Source organism: Bufo gargarizans, chromosome 8 (assembly GCF_014858855.1).
Source record: "Bufo gargarizans isolate SCDJY-AF-19 chromosome 8, ASM1485885v1, whole genome shotgun sequence".
In the NCBI taxonomy this organism is placed as follows: domain Eukaryota; kingdom Metazoa; phylum Chordata; class Amphibia; order Anura; family Bufonidae; genus Bufo; species Bufo gargarizans.
Genome location: NC_058087.1, coordinates 195,466,015 through 195,486,226, shown reverse-complemented (window position 1 = coordinate 195,486,226; position 20,212 = coordinate 195,466,015). Strand labels below are relative to the sequence as shown.

Genomic DNA, 20,212 nt, shown 5'->3' with positions numbered 1-20,212 from the left:
GAGGAGTCTGGAGGGGGACAGAGGAGTCTGGAGGGGGACAGAGGAGTCTGGAGGGGGACAGAGGAGTCTGGAGGGGGACAGAGGAGTCTGGAGGGGGACAGAGGAGTCTGGAGGGGGACAGAGGAGTCTGGAGGGGAACAGAGGAGTCTGGAGGGGGACAGAGGAGTCTGGAGGGGGACAGAGGAGTCTGGAGGAGGACAGAGGAGTCTGGAGGAGGACAGAGGAGTCTGGAGGGGGACAGAGGAGTCTGGAGGGGGACAGAGGAGTCTGGAGGGGGACAGAGGAGTCTGAATTGGACAGAGGAGTCTGGAGGGGGACAGAGGAGTGTGGAGGGGGACAGAGGAGTCTGAATTGGACAGAGGAGTCTGGAGGAGGACAGAGAAGTCTGGAGGGGACAGAGGAGTGTGGAGGGGACAGAGGAGTCTGGAGGAGGACAAAGGAGTCTGGAGGGGACAGAGGAGTGTGGAGGGGACAGAAGAGTGTGGAGGGGCCAGAGGAGTCTGGAGGGGGCAGAGGAGTCTGGAGGGGGACAGAGGAGTCTGGAGGGGGACAGAGGAGTCTGGAGGGGGGCAGAGGAGTGTGTGTGGGGGGGCAGAGGAGTCTGGAGGGGGACAGAGGAGTCTGGAGGGGGACAGAGGAGTCTGGAGAGGGACAGATGAGTGTGTGTGTGGGGCAGAGGAGTCTGGTGGGGGACAGAGAAGTCTGAATGGGACAGAGGAGTCTGGAGGAGGACAGAGGAGTCTGGAGGGGGACAGAGGAGTCTGGAGGGGAACAGAGGAGTCTGGAGGGGGACAGAGGAGTCTGGAGGGGGACAGAGGAGTCTGGAGGGGGACAGAGGAGTCTGGAGGGGGACAGAGGAGTCTGGAGGAGGACAGAGGAGTCTGGAGGGGGACAGAGGAGTCTGGAGGAGGACAGAGGAGTCTGGAGGGGGACAGAGGAGTCTGGAGGAGGACAGAGGAGTCTGGAGGAGGACAGAGGAGTCTGGAGGAGGACAGAGGAGTCTGGAGGAGGACAGAGGAGTCTGCAGGGGGACAGAGGAGTCTGGAGGGGGACAGAGGAGTCTGGAGGGGGACAGAGGAGTCTGGAGGGGGACAGAGGAGTCTGGAGGAGGACAGAGGAGTCTGGAGGGGGACAGAGGAGTCTGGAGGAGGACAGAGGAGTCTGGAGGAGGACAGAGGAGTCTGGAGGAGGACAGAGGAGTCTGCAGGGGGACAGAGGAGTCTGGAGGGGGACAGAGGAGTCTGGAGGGGGACAGAGGAGTCTGGAGGGGGACAGAGGAGTCTGGAGGAGGACAGAGGAGTCTGGAGGGGGACAGAGGAGTCTGGAGGAGGACAGAGGAGTCTGGAGGAGGACAGAGGAGTCTGGAGGAGGACAGAGGAGTCTGGAGGAGGACAGAGGAGTCTGCAGGGGGACAGAGGAGTCTGGAGGGGGACAGAGGAGTCTGGAGGGGGACAGAGGAGTCTGAATTGGACAGAGGAGTCTGGAGGGGGACAGAGGAGTGTGGAGGGGGACAGAGGAGTCTGAATTGGACAGAGGAGTCTGGAGAGGGACAGAGGAGTGTGTGTGTGGGGCAGAGGAGTCTGGTGGGGGACAGAGAAGTCTGAATGGGACAGAGGAGTCTGGAGGAGGACAGAGGAGTCTGGAGGGGGACAGAGGAGTCTGGAGGAGGACAGAGGAGTCTGGAGGAGGACAGAGGAGTCTGGAGGAGGACAGAGGAGTCTGGAGGGGGACAGAGGAGTCTGGAGGGGGACAGAGGAGTCTGGAGGAGGACAGAGGAGTCTGGAGGGGGACAGAGGAGTCTGGAGGAGGACAAAGGAGTCTGGAGGGGACAGAGGAGTGTGGAGGGGACAGAAGAGTGTGGAGGGGACAGAGGAGTCTGGAGGAGGACAGAGGAGTCTGGAGGGGGACAGAGGAGTCTGGAGGAGGACAGAGGAGTCTGGAGGAGGACAGAGGAGTCTGCAGGGGGACAGAGGAGTCTGGAGGGGGACAGAGGAGTCTGAATTGGACAGAGGAGTCTGGAGGGGGACAGAGGAGTGTGGAGGGGGACAGAGGAGTCTGAATTGGACAGAGGAGTCTGAATTGGACAGAGGAGTCTGAATTGGACAGAGAAGTCTGGAGGGAGACAGATGAAATAGATATTAATGAACAAGAGGGGGGTCACATGAGATGGTTCCTCCACTTTTACGTTTTTAAGCATTCCCTTTTATTTTGCTTAGGCCTCATGCACACGGCCGTTGTGTGTTTTTTACGGTCCACAAATTGCGGATCCGCAAAACACAGATGGTGTCCGTGTGTGTTCCGCAATTTGCGGAACGGCACGGACAGCCATTAATATAACTGCCTATTCTTGTCCGCAAAACGGACAAGAATTGGACAGGTTATATTTTTTTGGCGGACCACAGAACGGAGCAACAGATGCGGACAGCAGACTTCTGTCTTCTGTGGCCATTTTGTTGTTGTCTAAAGCTTTGTTTCTCCTTGTAGAATAATTTGGATGGATGGCACTCTAAACATTTGTGAAGCATGAATATAATGTTATTTTATTAATAATTAGACAAACAATAATGAAAAGGTTCGAGAAAAAAAAGAAAAAGAAAAAAGGGGGTCCTCTAAAATGGCAAATATCACTATAAAATACATATAAATATATCGATTGGGTAGATGACTTAATAATTCATATATGGAGAGGGGAAGGGGATAGGTTTACCCTCAGTCCATATATAAATATGCAGCTTCAAATCGCATCAATAAAATAGACAGCAGCTAAAATATAAGAGATATAAAAAATCAAATTTGATTATTTGTATCAGTTCATCCAAGGTATATTTTGTATCTCCTACCAACCCCGATGCCAAGTTCCTGGGCATGAGCAGTCACAGTATTAAGTTCTCGAGCATGCGCAGTCTTAAGAAAAAGCGAAGGAGATTCTTAGTCCGCTGACATGCGCGTGACCTAGGGAAGTATTTGATATGGGAGGAGAGACAGGTATGCAGGCCCCAATAATAGTGACGATAGGTGACGCTATAGGCTTGAGAGGCCATAACGTCAGATAGGATAGGTCAGTGGGGACTACATCAGAATAGGAGGCTATAAGAGATCCGTACCACGCCCACCAAACACTCACTGCCCGATCCCCTGAGGACGCCAGAGTGGCTGGCGAAACATGTCGGGGGCAGTGTTTGGGGGAGATTTTAAAGACTTTAAAGACTATTTTAAAGAGATTAAAAGCTAAGTTTTTTAAAGAAATATAGGACATACGTTAAAGGAAGGCAAACAGTAGTCAATGACTAATTGTAAATAATTGAAGGGGGTAAATCTGCCCCATAAACAGAAGAAACGCTTCACTCTTTTCTCCTTACACAAGGAGGACTCTGTCCACTCCATGCGAAAAACAAAGGACAGTTTCTCCAAGAAAAGACGTAATACGGGAGGGGAAGAGGAGACCCAAGCATGAAGGGCGGTTTTCTGAGCCGCCGCAGAGATGAGAAAATGGAATTGTTTCTCAGTTTCCAAACAAATGGAAATATCTGGAAATAAATCCAAAGAGACTCCAGACTGGAGTGTCGGGGTGAAGTTCTGTATTGATGGGCAGGACCATAAACAACGATTTCGGGCAGGAGTGGTCAGAAAGCCCCACTGTGGTGTGTGCTCGATTAGATATTTTATGTGCTATCAATACATAACTGATGGAAGACATTTTGTCACTTGTGAAAGAGCTGGATATCTACTACTGTGATGTCCACTATAGCATTCACCCCATAGGCAATATCTGATTGAAAGGTGGCATAGTAAAGTGGGTTAAGTGGCTGAGAAGGAGTAGATAAAAGGAAAAAGTTGTCCCAGTCCCAATCTGTAAGATGTTTTATGACACTGGTCCATGTCTACGCCTAGAGATGATAGAACGGGTGAGGCCCATGTCTGTAGGCCTGGAGATGGTAGAACAGATGAGCCCCATGTCTCTAGGCCTGGAGATGGTAGAACGGATAAGGCCCATGTCTGTAGGCCTAAAAATGGTAGAACGGATGAGGCCCATGTCTACGCCTGGAGATAGTAGTACGGATGAGGCCCATGTCTTTGCCTGGAGATGGTAGAACGGATGAGGCCCATGTCAGTAGGCCTAGAGATGGTAGAAAGGATGAGGCTCATGTCTGTAGGCCAAGAGATGGTAGAAGGGATGAGGCCCATGTCTGTAGGCCTGGAGATGGTAGAACAGATTAGGCCCAAGTATACGCCTGGAGATGGTAGAACGGATGAGGCCCATGTCTACACCTGGAGATGGTAGAACGGATAAGGCCCATGTCTGTAGGCCTGGAGATGGTAGAACGGATGAGGCCCAAGTCTACGCGTGGAGATGGTAGAATGGATGAGGCCCATGTCTGTAGACCTGGAGATGGTAGAACGGATGAGGCCCATGTCTGTAGACCTGGAGATGGTAGAACGGATGAGGCCCATGTCTGTAGGCCTGGAGATGGTAGAACGGATGAGGCCCAAGTCTACGCGTGGAGATGGTAGAATGGATGAGGCCCATGTCTGTAGACCTGGAGATGGTAGAACGGATGAGGCCCATGTCTGTAGGCCTGGAGATGGTAGAACAGATGAGGCCCAAGTCTACGCGTGGAGATGGTAGAACGGATGAGACCCATGTCTGGACACGGTAGAACGGATGAGGCCCATGTCTATACCTGGAGATAGTAGAACGGATGAGGCCCATGTCTGTAGGCCTGGAGATGATGAGGCCCCATTATATCGTATTTGAGGCTCAGTTCATTAAATAAGTAAACCTACTTCCTAGGAATACCCATCAGGTGTTGTATGTGTGAGGCCAAAGGGCAAATACTGCAGGTGGCTTGCCATTCTGAAAATAAGAATTACCTCAAAAGGGTAAAAGGCGGGAGTGTCAAGGGTTGAGTTTAAGGAGCTGTATCATTTTGGTTCACGTCTTCCATATGGCTAATAAAAGAGGATTTTGTTTAACCAGTAATGGAAGGTCCGCGTAGGTCATGTGGAGTTTGCTTCTTCAATTCTAAATACCTTTCTTCAATCCAGCAAGGACTCAAGACCTTCTTGACTGAAACTGCGCGAGTCACATTTTTGGCTTGTGACCACAGATGTTAGATCCCTGGATTACATGGACCTGCAGCTTCCACGCTTAGTAAATGTCTAACATCTGCTCTCGAGTCTCCTGGCTGGCTCACCAAACTGTAGGGATTCCTGTAAAGATCTCACACTGAGCGTCGTGTTTATTACCGTACACAAAGCCAACTGCTTGGAGCTGATCTTTCTCGTACCACCGACGCAACAAGGACCAATGTGGACGCTCATTGAGATGAAAGCTTTTTCTGTTTGTGGTCCCTTTAATAAAACTGGTGCATTTTATGATCTGTCATCTGGTGGTCACTTCAGATCCGATCCTCACTCCAGTCCAGTGTAGAAAGCTGCAATTTCCTCATAATTAACCAGAAGTCAATGTTATCTCCTCAAATTCCTTGGCTGGAGCCGCCATAAAAAAACAGGCAGCGGGAGGGATTCTGTAAGCTCTCACAGGTCTTTACTCCACCCCTCTACAGCACACTACTCTCCTGAAATCCTCTGTGCTGCTAGGGACCCTGCTCCTTCCACTATGAAACTATCATCCTGTGACCTCCACTAGATCAGCACACTCCTCTCCTGAAATCCTCTGTGCTGCTGGGAACCTGCTCCTTCTACTATGTAACTCTCACCCTGTGACCTCCACAAGATCAGCACACTCCTCTCTTGAAATCTTCTGTGCTGCTGGGACCCTGCTCCTTCCACTATGTAACTCTTACCCTGTGACCTCAACAGGATCAGCACACTCCTCTCCTGAAATCCTCTGTGCTGCTCAGTACCCTGCTCCTTCCACTATGTAACTCCTACCCTGTGACCGCCACAGGATCAGCACACTCCTCTTCTGAAATCCTCTGTGCTGCTAGGACCCTGCTCCTTCTACTATGTAACTCTCACCCTGTGACCTCCACAGGATCAGCGCATGCCTCTCCCTGAAATCCTCTGTGCTGCTGGGTAGGGCCCCTCTTCACACCCACCTCTTATCTCTTTCATCATTTTCCATACTTCCTCTAAAGCTTCTTGTAAATCAGAATTCTCAGATGATAAGGTAATGATTGTCTGGAGCCAAGAATCTCAGAAATGTCTACAAGCCCACAGTCCTTCATACTACAGTCCTCTGGGGAGAATTAAAGGGGCACTCCACTGTGACATGAAATAGTTAACAGGACGAGCTTGTAGTGTTGTCACTGTCCAGTCTCAGGGGCCACGGATGTAAACAGATACTGCACCATAAGCTTCCGATAATTCCACAGTATTAGACGCTCTGAAACATTAACTAGATAAACGTGTCCACCATACATGTCTCCCTAGAATGTGGAGGTCAGAGCAGCCTGCGGGACCACCGACCCCTCATCACTGCCTTCAGAGTCTGACAGTACCAGCGGAGACCTACCACCACCACAGACTCACCAGCCCTGCTGCCACCAGAGACCCACCACCAATGCCACCAGAGACCTACCACTGCCGATACCAGAGACCCATCAATGCCACCAACAGAGACCCACCACCAATGCCACCAGAGACCCACCACCAATGACACCAGAGACCCACCACTGCTGATACCAGAAACCCACCAATGCCACCAACAGAGACCCACCACCAAGGACACCAGAGTCCCACCACCAATGCCAGTAGAGACCTACCACTGCTGATACCAGAAACTCATTAATGCCACCAACAGAGGCCCACCACCAATGCCACCAGAGATCCACCACCAATGACACCATAGAACCACCACCAATGCCACCAGAGACCTACCACTGCTGATACTAGAAACCCATCAATGCCACCAACAGAGACCCACCATCTGCACCACCAGAGTCCCACCACTGCTGCCCCCAGAGACCCACCACTAATGCCACCAGAGACCTACCTGTGCCAACATCAGAGACCCAAGACCAATGCTACCAGAGACCCACCACCAATGCCATCAGAGACCCACCACCAATGACACCAGAGACCCACCACCAATGACACCAGAAACCCACCACCAATGACACCAGAAACCCACCACCAATGACACCAGAGAACCACCACCAATGCCACCAGAGACCTACCACTGCTGATACCAGAAACCCATCAATTCCCCCAACAGAGACCCACCACTGATGCCTCCAGAGACCCACCATCTGCACCACCAGAGACCCAACACTAGTGCCACCAGGGACCCACCACCAATGATGCCACCAGAGACCTACCACTGCTGATAACAGAGACCTAAAACCAATGCTACCAGAGACCCACCACCAATGACACCAGAGACCTACCACTGTCGATACCAGAAACCCATCGCCACCAACAGAGACCCACCACCAATGACACCAGAGACCTACCACTGCTGATACCAGAAACCCATCAATGCCACCAACAGAGACCCACCACTGCTGCCACCAGAGACCTACCACTGCTGACATCAGAGTCTAAAGACCAATGCTACCAGAGACCCACCACCAATGACACCAGAGACCCAACACCAATGCCAGCAGAGACCTACCACTGCTGATACCAGAAACCCATCAATGCCACCAACAGAGTCCCACCACCAATGCCACCAGAGATCCACCACCAATGACACCAGAGAACCACCATCAATGCCAGCAGAGACCTACCACTGCTGATACCAGAAACCCATCAATGCCACCAACAGAGTCCCACCACCAATGCCACCAGAGATCCACCACCAATGACACCAGAGAACCACCATCAATGCCACCAGAGACCTACCACTGCTGATACCAGAAACCCATCAATGCCACCAACAGAGACCCACCACTGATGCCTCCAGAGACCCACCATCTGCACCACCAGAAACCCAACACCAATGCACCAGACACCCACCACCACCAGCTTATAGCCTCCAAACAAGGGACAGTAAAGCTTTAGATGTTGCTCAGGGCAGCACCAAAATGTGTCAGATGGGAGCAAGAAAGCCAAAGAGAAGAGGAGCAAAGGTAAAGGGGACCTTGTGAGACTGGGGTTCCCTCTTTGCCTTGTATCAACGTCTGCTCGTTCCCCATTATTACATGAGATTATTACTGGTGACATGGTGCCCCCTGTGGTCAGTCCTGTAATAGCCGCGTGCTGTGACCCTCTGACCCACATCCGTCACTCGTCTCCAGAACCTGGGTCCACGCGGCGTTATCTCCAGCATCCGTTCTTCCCCGTTCCTGGAATGTCTGCGTTACTTTCCGCCTCAATATTTCTCAGTAATAGACCACAGCTTTCAAGGGGTTAACTGGAAACGGATTTAAAATAAGACGTATCCTGCCCGACCACAGGCAGACGGCGCCGGCCGATAAGAGGCGCTCGCTTCCTGCTGCGTCCCGGAAACATGGCCGCTCCTTCAGGACGTCAGCACATGGGGAGATTATCGGTCCACAACCGTAAGAAGTTGCGTCACTGGAGCGCGATGGCGGATGATGCCGAGAGCGAGATGAAACTCCTAGAAAGACAACGCCCCAGACGTAACATTGACGCCCAAAAAACGGCCTCATTCAAGGTCTGATATTCAGAGGAAATCGCTTAAACGTCAATCCCCTAAAACATGTGGGAATCCCTCTACGGGAGCAAACTGCGTGCGATATGGAACGCGCCGCTGGCGGTTACACGGGATTTACGTGCCACCATGAACCAGCGCGCCGAGTGTTTTTTTTCATCGCCACAGATTTCCATTGAAATCAATGTAAGCGGATTGAGACCGGTGTCCGGATTTCAGGTGCGGAATCTGAACCGGAATCGGCGCAGAAAAGACTGTGTGTGAACAACGCCCTAAGGGAGCGCCCAGCGGAATAATCCACAAGACGCCGCCGTAAAAGCTGCTTCTGGATTGTGCGGATTCTGCTGCGGATATTGTCGCAGATTTGTGAAGGTGGAAAACGCCAATCTTTACAGATTTCTTCCGTGGCCCGTGGATGAGATGGCGCGATAATCCGTTGCACATTTACCGCACACAAATCCGAGACCTCGAGTGGAGTGGAGCTGAAATCCACGCGTGGCCACCATAATAACCGCGTCCTGATGACGGGAACGTGTCTGCGGCGCGGACTGCACCCCCAGACTGTCAGCTCTTGGGGCCCACCTGTATGGGGCCCCTGTATGGAGAATGTGCAGCAGGTGGCGGCAGGCGGGGGTGGGGAGGCGCTGACATCACAGGGGAGAACTTCCAGGGAATTTGTGTGTGGGCCAGAGGAGGAGGAGACCGGGATAAAGGAGGGAAGTGCAGCGCCGGCCTCAACACTTGTGGAGTCTGCAGCCGGGATGGAGGTCATCACAGGTAGGAGCCTGCAGAGGACTGCAACTCTCAACATCTGCTCACACTCACACTCTGACTACAACCCCCAGCATGAACGTGCAGGCTGCTGCTAGCAATGCCTGAGGCTCAGATGGGAGTATATCTACAGAGGGACCTGCGGTGCGACTGCTGTAGGACTACAACTCCTAACATATTATCTTACCTGAGGATTATCTGCCATCTTGTGGCATTCGTATAGCGGTAATGTACTGATATAGCACCACATAACTACAACTCCCAGCATGTTATCTGACCTGCGGTCTAGGGACATTGTGTAATGGACTGACATAGCGCTACAGAACTACAACTCCCAGCGTGTTATCTGATGAGGGGGTTATCTGCAGTCTAGGAGTAATGTGTAATGAAATAGCGCTGCAGAACTACAACTCCCAGCGTGTTATCTGACCTGCGGTCTAGGGGTATTGTGTAATGGACTGATATAGCACCACATAACTACAACTCCCAGCGTGTTATCTGATGAGGGGGTTATCTGCGGTCGAGGGGTAATGTGTAATCAAATGACATAGTGCCGCAGAACTACAACTCACAGCGTGTTATCTGATGAGGGGGTTATGTGTAATGGTCTGATATAGCACCGCAGAACTAAAACTCCCGACATGTTATCTGATGAGGGGGATTATCTGCGGTCTAGGGGTAATGTGTAATGGACTGACATAGCGCCGCAGAACTACAACTCCCAGCCTGTTATCTGCGGTCTAGGGGTAATGTATAATGGACTGATATAGTGCTACAGAACTACAACTCCCAGTGTGTTATCTGATGAGGGGGTTATGTGTAATGGTCTGATATAGCGCTGCAGCCTTAAAGGGGCAGTACCCCACCGCCTGTGCCCCCCGCTGCAGAGAAGACGTGACACTACAAGTACCAGCATGCCATGAGGGGGCGCTGGAGCCAGGACTGACATTGACCTGACACCAGGGGGTGTGGAGAGACGAGAATAGCAGAGGCGACCGAGTGTGACTGAAATCCAAAGCCGCGTGACGCAGCAACTTCTACAGCCCCTATAATGTATCTAAACCTCCCGTATCACACTGCAGCCGTGCTGGTGTTTTATGTAATCTCTGCATCCCACACAGGATTAGATACACCGCTCAGCAGACAGTATCACACAGGATAGGATTAGATACACAGCTCAGCAGATAGTATCACACAGGAGAGGATTAGATACACCGCTCAGCAGACAGTATCACACAGGAGAGGATTAGATACACAGCTCAGCAGGCAGTATCACACAGGATAGGATTAGATACACCGCTCAGCAGGCAGTATCACACAGGAGAGGATTAGATACACAGCTCAGCAGACAGTATCACACAGGATAGGATTAGATACACAGCTCAGCAGACAGTATCACACAGGATAGGATTAGATACACCGCTCAGCAGGCAGTATCACACAGGAGAGGATTAGATACACCGCTCAGCAGACAGTATCACACAGGAGAGGATTAGATACACAGCTCAGCAGGCTGTATCACACAGGATAGGATTAGATACACAGCTCAGCAGGCAGTATCACACAGGAGAGGATTAGATACACGGATCAGCAGGCAGTATCACACAGGATAGGATTAGATACACGGATCAGCAGGCAGTATCACACAGGATAGGATTAGATACACAGCTCAGCAGGCGGTATCGCACAGGACAGGATTAGATACACCGCTCAGCAGGCAGTATCACACAGGATAGGATTAGATACACAGCTCAGCAGACAGTATCACACAGGATAGGATTAGATACACAGCTCAGCAGTCAGTATCACACAGGAGAGGATTAGATACACAGCTCAGCAGACAGTATCACACAGGAGAGGATTAGATACACAGCTCAGCAGACAGTATCACACAGGAGAGGATGAGCTACACCCCCCGCCCCCCTCTTGTTTTGTGGCCCCCCACCATCCTCTTGCATTCTCTTATACTTTGTAGCTTTGACCAGTGCCCAGTATTTGCAGGAACTGGTTCCCACTGGGGAGGGGGGGGGGGTGGATGGTTCTGTGGGTGATAGTTGACTTCTCAGGAATCTGCTTGGAGACATGATAATGGGGCCATTGTTCTTCTGTCAGCGCCTCCTCACTTCTCTTCCTCTTTCATTGAGGTGACATTTATGGCTTCTTGCCTCTTAAAGGGACGGGCAGCTGGTGAGGCGTTGGATCTGCTGAGTTGTCCTCTCCTTAATAATCTCCTCTCGTTGTTGGCAGAACATCTGGCTGGAATCCCCTCACAGGACCAAGATGGGAAGGAAGCCAAGCGGCAGGCGCAACTACTGGTCTCCATGGCAAAGTCTCAAGCCGGCCAACTGGTGGACAGATATGTAAGTGGCATCTGGGGACATGGGGAGGTGGAAGGGTAACGGCTGAGACTTACCTGCTCCTCAGCATCAGCTATATGGGAGGATGGGCAGGTCCCTTCTTAACCTCTACAAGGAATCTGTGACCACAAAACACGCGACGCTCCCACCCGGGGTCTCCATAACGTGTAATGAAGTTTCTAGCACGTTCTGCTTCTCGTGGTGATCCTCGCAGAAACCAGGGTGGACTCTGACTAGATCAGTGATCGATGTTGGAACTAATTGTGGAGGGGCTGATAAAAAGATGGAGATTGTAGGTTTATCACCATGTTGCAGTGAAGGTTTTTGCCACAATTTTTGTAAATCGCTGCGACATGATTTGTGAACAGACCTTTAGACTTCAGTTACTGGGGACTGAGGTTTTCTTCTGCTGCTTTGTTCCAGTTCTCGGTTTTGTTGGAAGCTAAAGACCTGTTTACACTGGGAGACCTTCCAGTAATAAGGCCGATTAACAACCTGGCAGGACGATCGGGGCTGGTTTAGCTCCATTTACATGGAGTAGTCCTCGGTGCTGCAGTCATTCGTGTGATCGGACACTTAAAGCTTCATTGTCGGCAGAACATTGCTGGTTCCAGGGGGCGACGTACTGCCGACAACCACCGATTTGTATGCTGCACACAAGATGTGGCCAATGACAACCAGGCCGTCAGCAGAACGCGGAACATGGTTCCAATAAGTGTGAATGTTTGCCAGCTCGTCTGCCTTTGTTAATGGGCCTTAGAGGAGTTGTCCAGCCTTGAAGCCAACAACCTCTCTGGTCCAGACTTGTGCTCCTGAACATATTTTAAAAAGCTAAGACTCACCTGCTTGTGGTTCCGATATTGCTCTGTTGCCAGCCACTTCTGATCCTTGCAGGTGACAGCTGAGGCCAATCAAAGGCTTCAGTGGTCACAGAGCTTTAAATGGTGACGTACCGTTTAAGATGCTGTGATTGGCTGCAGTGGTGAGAAGACCCAGCCTCTTCCATGAAGAACTGAGAAAGCAGATGAATCTAACTTTATGTTCAGGGGCACAGGTCTGGACCAAATGGATTCTCTGCTCCAAGGCTGGACAACCCCTTTAACGCAGCATTTCTGACTTGTGGCATTTCCAGGCAGTGACGTCATCTTTAAATAATCTTCCATTTCTGCACCAATAACTTTCTTCTCCCCACAGCTCAGTCATCAAGGACCTCCGTTCTCAGACAATGGAGCTAAAGTCCCTCAAGCAAAGGTAGAAGATCTACCTACCCTGGATCAGAACAACCTCCCGTCCTCTCCGTGGAAGCGCCTGAATCTGAGCCTCCGTGCATTCTTGTCTTTGAGAGAGTGGTTGGCTGCAGTCCATCTCTGGCAGAGATCCCTCAATCCTAAAGCCTGGGAGCTTCTCGATCTCCTGGAAATTGCAGAGAGCAATTCCAGAGCCATCAGCTCTAACCTGACCGCACTACTGGGAAGGCAAGATGTCTCCTCTCCCTCTCTGACTGCGCTTTCCACCACCATGAAGAAAAAGGTGGCCGGGTACATGGTGTGTAAGAGTTTTTATGAGTGGCTCAACCAAACAGAGAGGGACCTGATGATCCTCCTAGCAGAAAGCCCTGTGTAGTTCTCAACCAAGAGGCCTTGTTAGACATAATCTTCCTAGACAGACACTTTTAGTTAGACATGCCTACCTCTGTGAGGACACGATTTTGTATATTTTGATGATTACTTTTAGACTGGGGTTTTTGGGGTGGAAGGATCAAGCGGTTAGACTGTCTCCTTTCAAGTAGAAGCCAGGGTCTACTTGTGGCAGTGGAGAGGACTACTTCTAATGGCTAATGGACACTTGATGTCACTGTGCTCCTGTGTTGAGGTCCCAAGGTTCCCAGTCCACCCATGATAAAACGCACACATGTGAGAGGATCTATAGATCTTGAGGTGGTGTGTCAACACTTCACGACATCCAAATATTAGGTTCTTGTATAAATGGAGGACTCTTCCAGTCTGGTCGTCTTCTGACCCTGCAACATCTTCAGCTATTGTTCCTCTTGTCGCAGAAAGTTCTAAGGTTGTAGACTTCATTGGATCTCCTTGAGACCTTTCTTCTATATACGCCCCTCAGCACAGCTGCTCAATCTCCAACCGGCCAATGGAATTTGGGTTCTACAAATCTCCATTTTCAGATTCCCATCATTTATGCAGATCTGTGTGATGGACATTTTTGCCTATGGGACTATATGGATGTTCTCCACAATCCAGGTGACTGGTTTCTCTGGTACCTGCAACTGAGAACAATGGTATGGTACAGAAACGGGAAGATAAACCTGGACCATGTGACTTGTATCTGACCATTTGTGTGAACTAACCGTGGACTGAAACTTGGTGTCTTATTGCGCTTAGTCGTTGGCGGTTCTTGGCTTGACGTCTAATCCCTGCGCACCTCAGATTGAGACTGACGAGCTGAGCCTGTTCATGTCTGCAATAATCAGGCAGTTTTAGATACTAATCTGTTGTGATTTAGAAGGTTTTATAATGTTTCATAGACTTTATATTAAATTTTTCTAAAGATTTGTGTGTGTGGCCCTTTATTTGAAGGCGTATATCCTTTGCTTTAGACCAGGGATGTCCAACCTGCGGTCCTCCAGCTTTTGCAAAACTAAAACTCTCAGCATGCCCTGATAGCTGTAGGTTGTCCAGGCATGATGGAAGTTGTAGTTTTGCAACAGCTGGAGTAAGAATTAGTATTTTGGGCACCATGGGTGGACGAAGCGTGCTTGCACACGGTGGTCAATGGATGAGCATTTCTGAAGGTAATAGCTTTAGGGCTCATGCACACGACCGTGTGCCGGACGTTGCTGTATCGCGGCCCGCAATATACGGGCACTGGCCAGGTGCATCCCGGGCCCATTCACCTGAATGGATCCGTGATCCGGGAGATGCGTAATGGAGGCACGGATCGGAAGCACTATGGAGGGCTTCTGTGGGTATACTGTACCTGCCTCCGCACTGCATGCACTACTTTTTAGCGGTGCAGACAGATCACGGACCCATTTAAGTTGAATGGGTCTGGATCCGTTTGCAGCAGCCGCATGGATGTTGCCGTGCAGTCCCCAATGCACGGAACAGCCAGCACGTGGTCGTGTGCATGAGCCCTTACCTGCAGAGTGTACTCCAGGCACGCTCAACCTGCGGCCCTCCAGCTGTTGTAAAACTACAACTCCCACAATAGGCTGTTCGGGCATGCTGGGAGTTGTAGTTTTGCAACAGCTGGATGGCCGCAGGTTGAGCATGCCTGTTGTACTCCAATCACATACGGAGCTGCTGTTGGCTTTCCAGTGGTTTGTCTACACTGTACAGTCAGACATTTTATCTAACTGATTTAAAGGGGTCCTCTCACATCAGCAGATGGCATTTATCATGTAGATGCACTTACTAATGTATTGTGATTCTCCATATTGCCTCCTTTGCTGGGGTCATTCGTTTTTTCCATCACATTATACACTACTAGTTTCCAGGGGTTACGACCACCCTGCAATCCATCAGCGGTGGTCATGCTTGCACTGGCCTCTGGTGGTCGGGACCATTCGAGCTCACATAGACAGACATGCGCTGCAGCACCCGTCCCGACCACCTTGTATCTGCGCTGCCGTTTGCTGAAGTGAGAAAAACCCTTTAACTACTGTACCTACCATACAAAGCACTCTGGTGAAAGGGACTCGGAATTGTGAATGCAGCTCTGGATGTGACTGGAGTATAGATAAGGCCATACCTGTAGTTTAAGGCCTCATGCACGTGCACGTGGCTGATCTGTGCATTGGGGGGGCTGCTCGTTTTAGCCGTCCACCGACAGAAGTCATGTGACCTGTATGACCAACGCAAACGACTGTAAGGAGCAATATGGAATTAAATGTGTAGACGTCGGCAGAACGATCGCTCACCAGACGATCATTCGCTCAACAGTCGTTAATTCATCAACCTACTTCTATCTAACCCGTCCATGCAGCGATCTGCGCCGAACAATTATGTGTCTGCGATGATCGCGACCGCTCCGGAGGCCGCTTGTCTCCAGCCAGACCAAAAGGATGAGGCGTAAACATTCTATGTCTTATCCATAATCAGCGGGAGCGCCCCGTACACATCAGGCCGTCAGCCGGTAAGAGACTGCGAGGAGGGAGTGGACGCTCACGTTTATCTGGCTGGCGGCCATGGTGTATCCCGATGCAGGGTGGGACGTGTAAGCAAAGCTCGCCGCCGGGGTAGCTCCAGGCCGGCTTCCATACGCTGAGTAATTTCCACCACAGAAAAATCTGCAGCATTTTTCGGGAGCAGCGAAGTGGTCGAGATTGTGAAATACTGTCATCCACGCGCAGCAGAACCTGGGCGGCGGTGCAGACCTTCAGTCCACGTCTTACGTTGTGAGTCTTCAGAATTTCCGCATTTGCAATGCAAGGGGTGAAATCTGCGACAAACCACTCAACCTCCTCCTGTGTGATCCTATGTAAGGAGGAAGGAAAGGAAGCTTAAAGGGATTCTGTCACCTCTGGAGACTGAGGGAAGAGCGAGCATCGGACGTCACTGGGCTCGGCGCACGCCCAGTGACGAGGATGAAGCTGCCGCCCTCAGTCTCCAGCAGATCGCACTGGCGCAGCACTCAGTGGGTACTGCGTCTGCGCGAGACTTCGCTCGGCCGTCAGGGAGGGGGAGGAGAGGGATGAGACGCTGTGGGAACTGCAGGGGGGCGTTACTGGGCACACAAAGTGGAACATAACGCCCCTCTGGGCACCTTCAGGGTTTATTAGCATAATTATAAAAGTCGTTTTTCAGCAAAACTACTGGACGGATTACAGTATAGAACAGCAAAGCCGATTCAAGGTAAACTGTGGAGCAGGACTGGTTTAAAATCTGAGTTTGTGTTATGAGAGGCGACAGAATCCCCTTAACGTCTCTGCAGACTGCAGGCATTCCTCTTCCCCTCCAGGGGCCTCACTGCCAACAATGGTGCCCCTGTCTCCGCTGAGCCCACATCTATAGCTGAGATCTGCCAATCATAGCTCTGGCCAGGGCCGGCTCCAGGGTCATGTGGGCCCTTGGGTGATAAAGTCTCAATGGGCCCCCTTACACTGTGATAACTCTCTAGATCTAGAGTACAGATTGTGTAGTAGATGTCACCTGCAGTCCTATGTAACACCACAGATAACACAGTGATACCTCTCTGAGTACAGATAATGTAGTAAATGTCACCTGCAGTCCTATGTAACACCACAGATAACACAGTCATGGCTATCTGAGTACAGAAAATGTAGTAGTGTTACCTGCAGTCCTATGTAACACCACAGGTGACACTAGTGCTAATAATATGGTAGTGTTACCTGCAGTCCTATGTAAAACCACAAATTACCACATGTAAGTGTGCCTCCCTGTGTCTCTCCCACGGACTCTATGCTGGCGGTGCTGCCTCCTCTTCCATCTTCTTGCCCCGCACAGAACGTCCTGAAGCAGCTGCGTCAAGTCATAGGAACACTGTGGGCAAGGTGATGGCGACACAGACAGACAGACACACAGCTAGGCCTCATCACATTCCGGCCTGGCTCCTCTCCATAGAGGAACACAGCTCTCTGCTCCTCCCCCACTGGTCACATGGGCGGGTGACATCAGGAAGGTCCTTTAGCCCGGTAGGAAACTCCATGTTCTGAGTCCTGGGGCCGCACACCCCAGCAGTGCACATGGCGAAACTTGTCTGCATTGCTGGGGTAAGCTGCCCTAGAATTCAGAACAGGCAGATTAATGAAGACCGGGACACAGCTGCAGGAGTGAGCGGGCACAGTGGGCCCCCCCAGGAGTAGTAGTGGGCCCCGATGCTTGCCCGGGTGCTGACGCTGGCTCTCGGGGACGACCGGGTCCTAATTCTTTACTAGTCTTCACTATTTGCTGTTCAGTGTAAATATTGTTCGCTGTTATCAGCCAATTCAGAGAAGAAAGAGGTTAAAGCCATACGCTCCAGAGCTATTGGTGGACCAGTCTCTTGCCCAGGTCCTGCAGCTTTACAGTGCAGCACATTTTGGGGCCAGAAGGCCAGCACATTAAGAGGATGGAGAAGGTGGGTCTTGGCTCATGTACAATGTTGTCTTTGTTGCGTGCCGCTCTTCTGAACCAACCATGAACTGTAAGGAAATAGCCGGTGTCTGGATGTCCCGGAGGACTTGACTTGGCCTCCACTGCTTGGTCATGGATGCCAGTGAACCAGCAGCGGCTGCTCTCCTGTATCATGTTGCGTAGCGGTATAATGTTACTATGCACAACCCGAAGCCTCCGCCCTCTACAAAGCTGAAGAGTTACGTAAACCATAGAAATATGGGTCACCAATGCAGCCGCAGAGGAGAGATGGTGCAGATGAGTAGCTCTGACCTCTCATAGCTGACAATCACATGACGCTTCTTACTGAATAACAGCAAGCAGAGATGTTGAAAACTGTAAAACACATTAACACAGTGGACTTAATAGGGTTTTCTGAGATTTTTGGACTGATGACCTATCCTCTGGATAATCAGTATCTGATTGGCGGGCATCCAACACCTTGTTTTGAGAAGACACCAGCGCTCCTGTGAACACCGCGGCCTTCTCCGCGCTCACCTAGCACAGCGCCGTACATTGTATAGAGGCCGTGCTCAGTATCGCGCTCGGCCCTATTCACTTCTATGGGGCTGAGCTGCTACTAGGCCACATGAACGTGTGGTCACTCGGCCTAGGGAAAGCAGAGAGAAGACTGCGGCGCTACTGTCAACACCGCTGCCTTCTCAAACAGCTGATCGTGGGGGTCCCGGGTGTCATAATGATAAAAATCTCAGTAAACCCCTTTAAATAGAACATCTAAAACCAGATTTAAGCTTCTCCCCGACTTCAGTAGAACAGTCTCTGGATTGAAGCGAAATACTCCTCAAACTTAAAGGGGTATTCTCATCTCAGACATTCGCTAGGATAGGCCACCGCTGTCAGATAGGAGAGAGTCCCAGAGGTGGGACCCTCACCTATCTCCAGAACGAAGCCCCTGCATGCTCTCCATCCACTTCTATGGGAGTTCTGATAATAGCACAGTGAGCGCGCTCGGCTATTTTCGGAAATTCCATAGAAGTGAGCGGACAGCACGACGTGCATGCACGGCCCCCCTCTCCAATAGCCGGTGCTCGGCTATTTTCAGAACTCACATGAAAGTGAAGAGATGGTGGCCGCACTTGTGCAGTGCGCTCTCCTCTCCGCCTTCTGGAGATGAGATGGGACCCGCACCAGTCTGACACTGGAAGTATAACCCATCGATATCCCACCAATGTCTGAAATCATAATATACCTTTAATGGGTTATGCTGGTTATTTCAAGTTATCCCCTGTCCCTAAGATAACGATTAAGGAGGGTGGGGGGCAACGAATGACAACAACAAGGCCGTGTTCCACAGGGACCCTTGAAATGAACAGAATGGCAGGTCTGCGATTCATCTCCATGGGACTGCTGGCCATTACCCATGGTGCACATGATCGACCTGCCAGTCTATTCATGTCGTGGGCCCCGGTTCCTGTGATTGTGCAGAGGTCACTGGCCCCGGAGGAGATGAGCTGTCCATCACTTACTGAATTCTACGAAGTGGGCATGCTCTGTGCAAAGGGCGCTGTACAGGGAGAGGATAGCTTGGAATGCCATCTATCAATGTCTTTGGAGGAGTGTAGTGAGCATGCTCAGAAGTCGCTGTGCAGGAGGTGGAGGAGCTGAGCTGTCCCCATCACCTGTTGTCTGTGGCGAGTCTTGTGCTCTCTGCCGGCCCGTTAGGTTTTACGTTGAATATAAAAGCTCGATTATAGCGCTTGGTCTCTGGTTTGTGTCTCGAGCCGTGCGTCCACATTCCTGCTCAAGGGTATTTATGTTCCTGGTTTTAGACTCCGGTATGACGTTCTTTCCCGCTCTCACAAACATCACCACTTGTGAATTTTCTACAGGCCGCAGGATTCTCTGTAACGCAGCACAGCGCCATTTCTGGGAACGTTGGGATTTTCACACCAGCTCCTGCCCGCATTCCTTCACGTGGGACCTCTCTGGTCTTCCTGTGACCTCTAGTGGCCACACCGGGAATAGTGGACAACACAACATGAGAAAAACCCAACAAGAAATGTATTTCCCTATCACTATTATATCTGCTAGGAGCCAAGCAAACATGTACGCGGGAGCTGGGGACAAAAGCTGCCTGCCAAATGAGCGTTCTCTTAAGGGGGGGGGGGGGGGGGGGGGGGGTTATCCAGGCATTTGATGGCCTCAGCTTAGACTAGGTCAATGTTAGATCGTCAGAGGTCCGACTCCCAGGACACCCACCGATCAGCAGTTTGAAGAGGCGACGGTGCTCTGTGAGTGCTTATACCTAATCCTAGGCCAATGACGGCACCATACAAGGGTATGGTGGCCTAGGTGCAGCTCAGTCCCATTCAAGTGAGCTGCAATGCCAAGCACAACTGGCGCTGCCACAG

General features: G+C 51.1%; 1 protein-coding gene across 1 annotated transcript; it reads left to right on the top strand.

Moving 5' to 3' along the window:
- The first annotated feature begins 8,283 nt into the window (after nt 1-8,283).
- LOC122944601 (cardiotrophin-2-like) lies at nt 8,284-14,276 on the top strand. The gene is made up of 3 exons (XM_044303047.1): nt 8,284-9,358; nt 11,600-11,712; nt 12,904-14,276. Exons 1-3 carry the CDS (start codon nt 9,103-9,105, stop codon nt 13,330-13,332), a joined length of 798 nt encoding a protein of 265 aa, XP_044158982.1. The 5' UTR covers nt 8,284-9,102; the 3' UTR covers nt 13,333-14,276.
- The last annotated feature ends 5,936 nt before the right edge of the window (nt 14,277-20,212 follow it).

Excerpts from the sequence above, each read along its gene's own strand:
- LOC122944601 (XM_044303047.1), top strand. The coding sequence starts at position 9,103 with ATGACGGGAACGTGTCTGCGGCGCGGACTGCACCCCCAGACTGTCAGC. Across the intron at positions 9,359-11,599 it reads CGGGATGGAGGTCATCACAG|AACATCTGGCTGGAATCCCC; the intron begins GTAGGAGCCTGC and ends CGTTGTTGGCAG. Across the intron at positions 11,713-12,903 it reads GCCAACTGGTGGACAGATAT|CTCAGTCATCAAGGACCTCC; the intron begins GTAAGTGGCATC and ends TTCTCCCCACAG.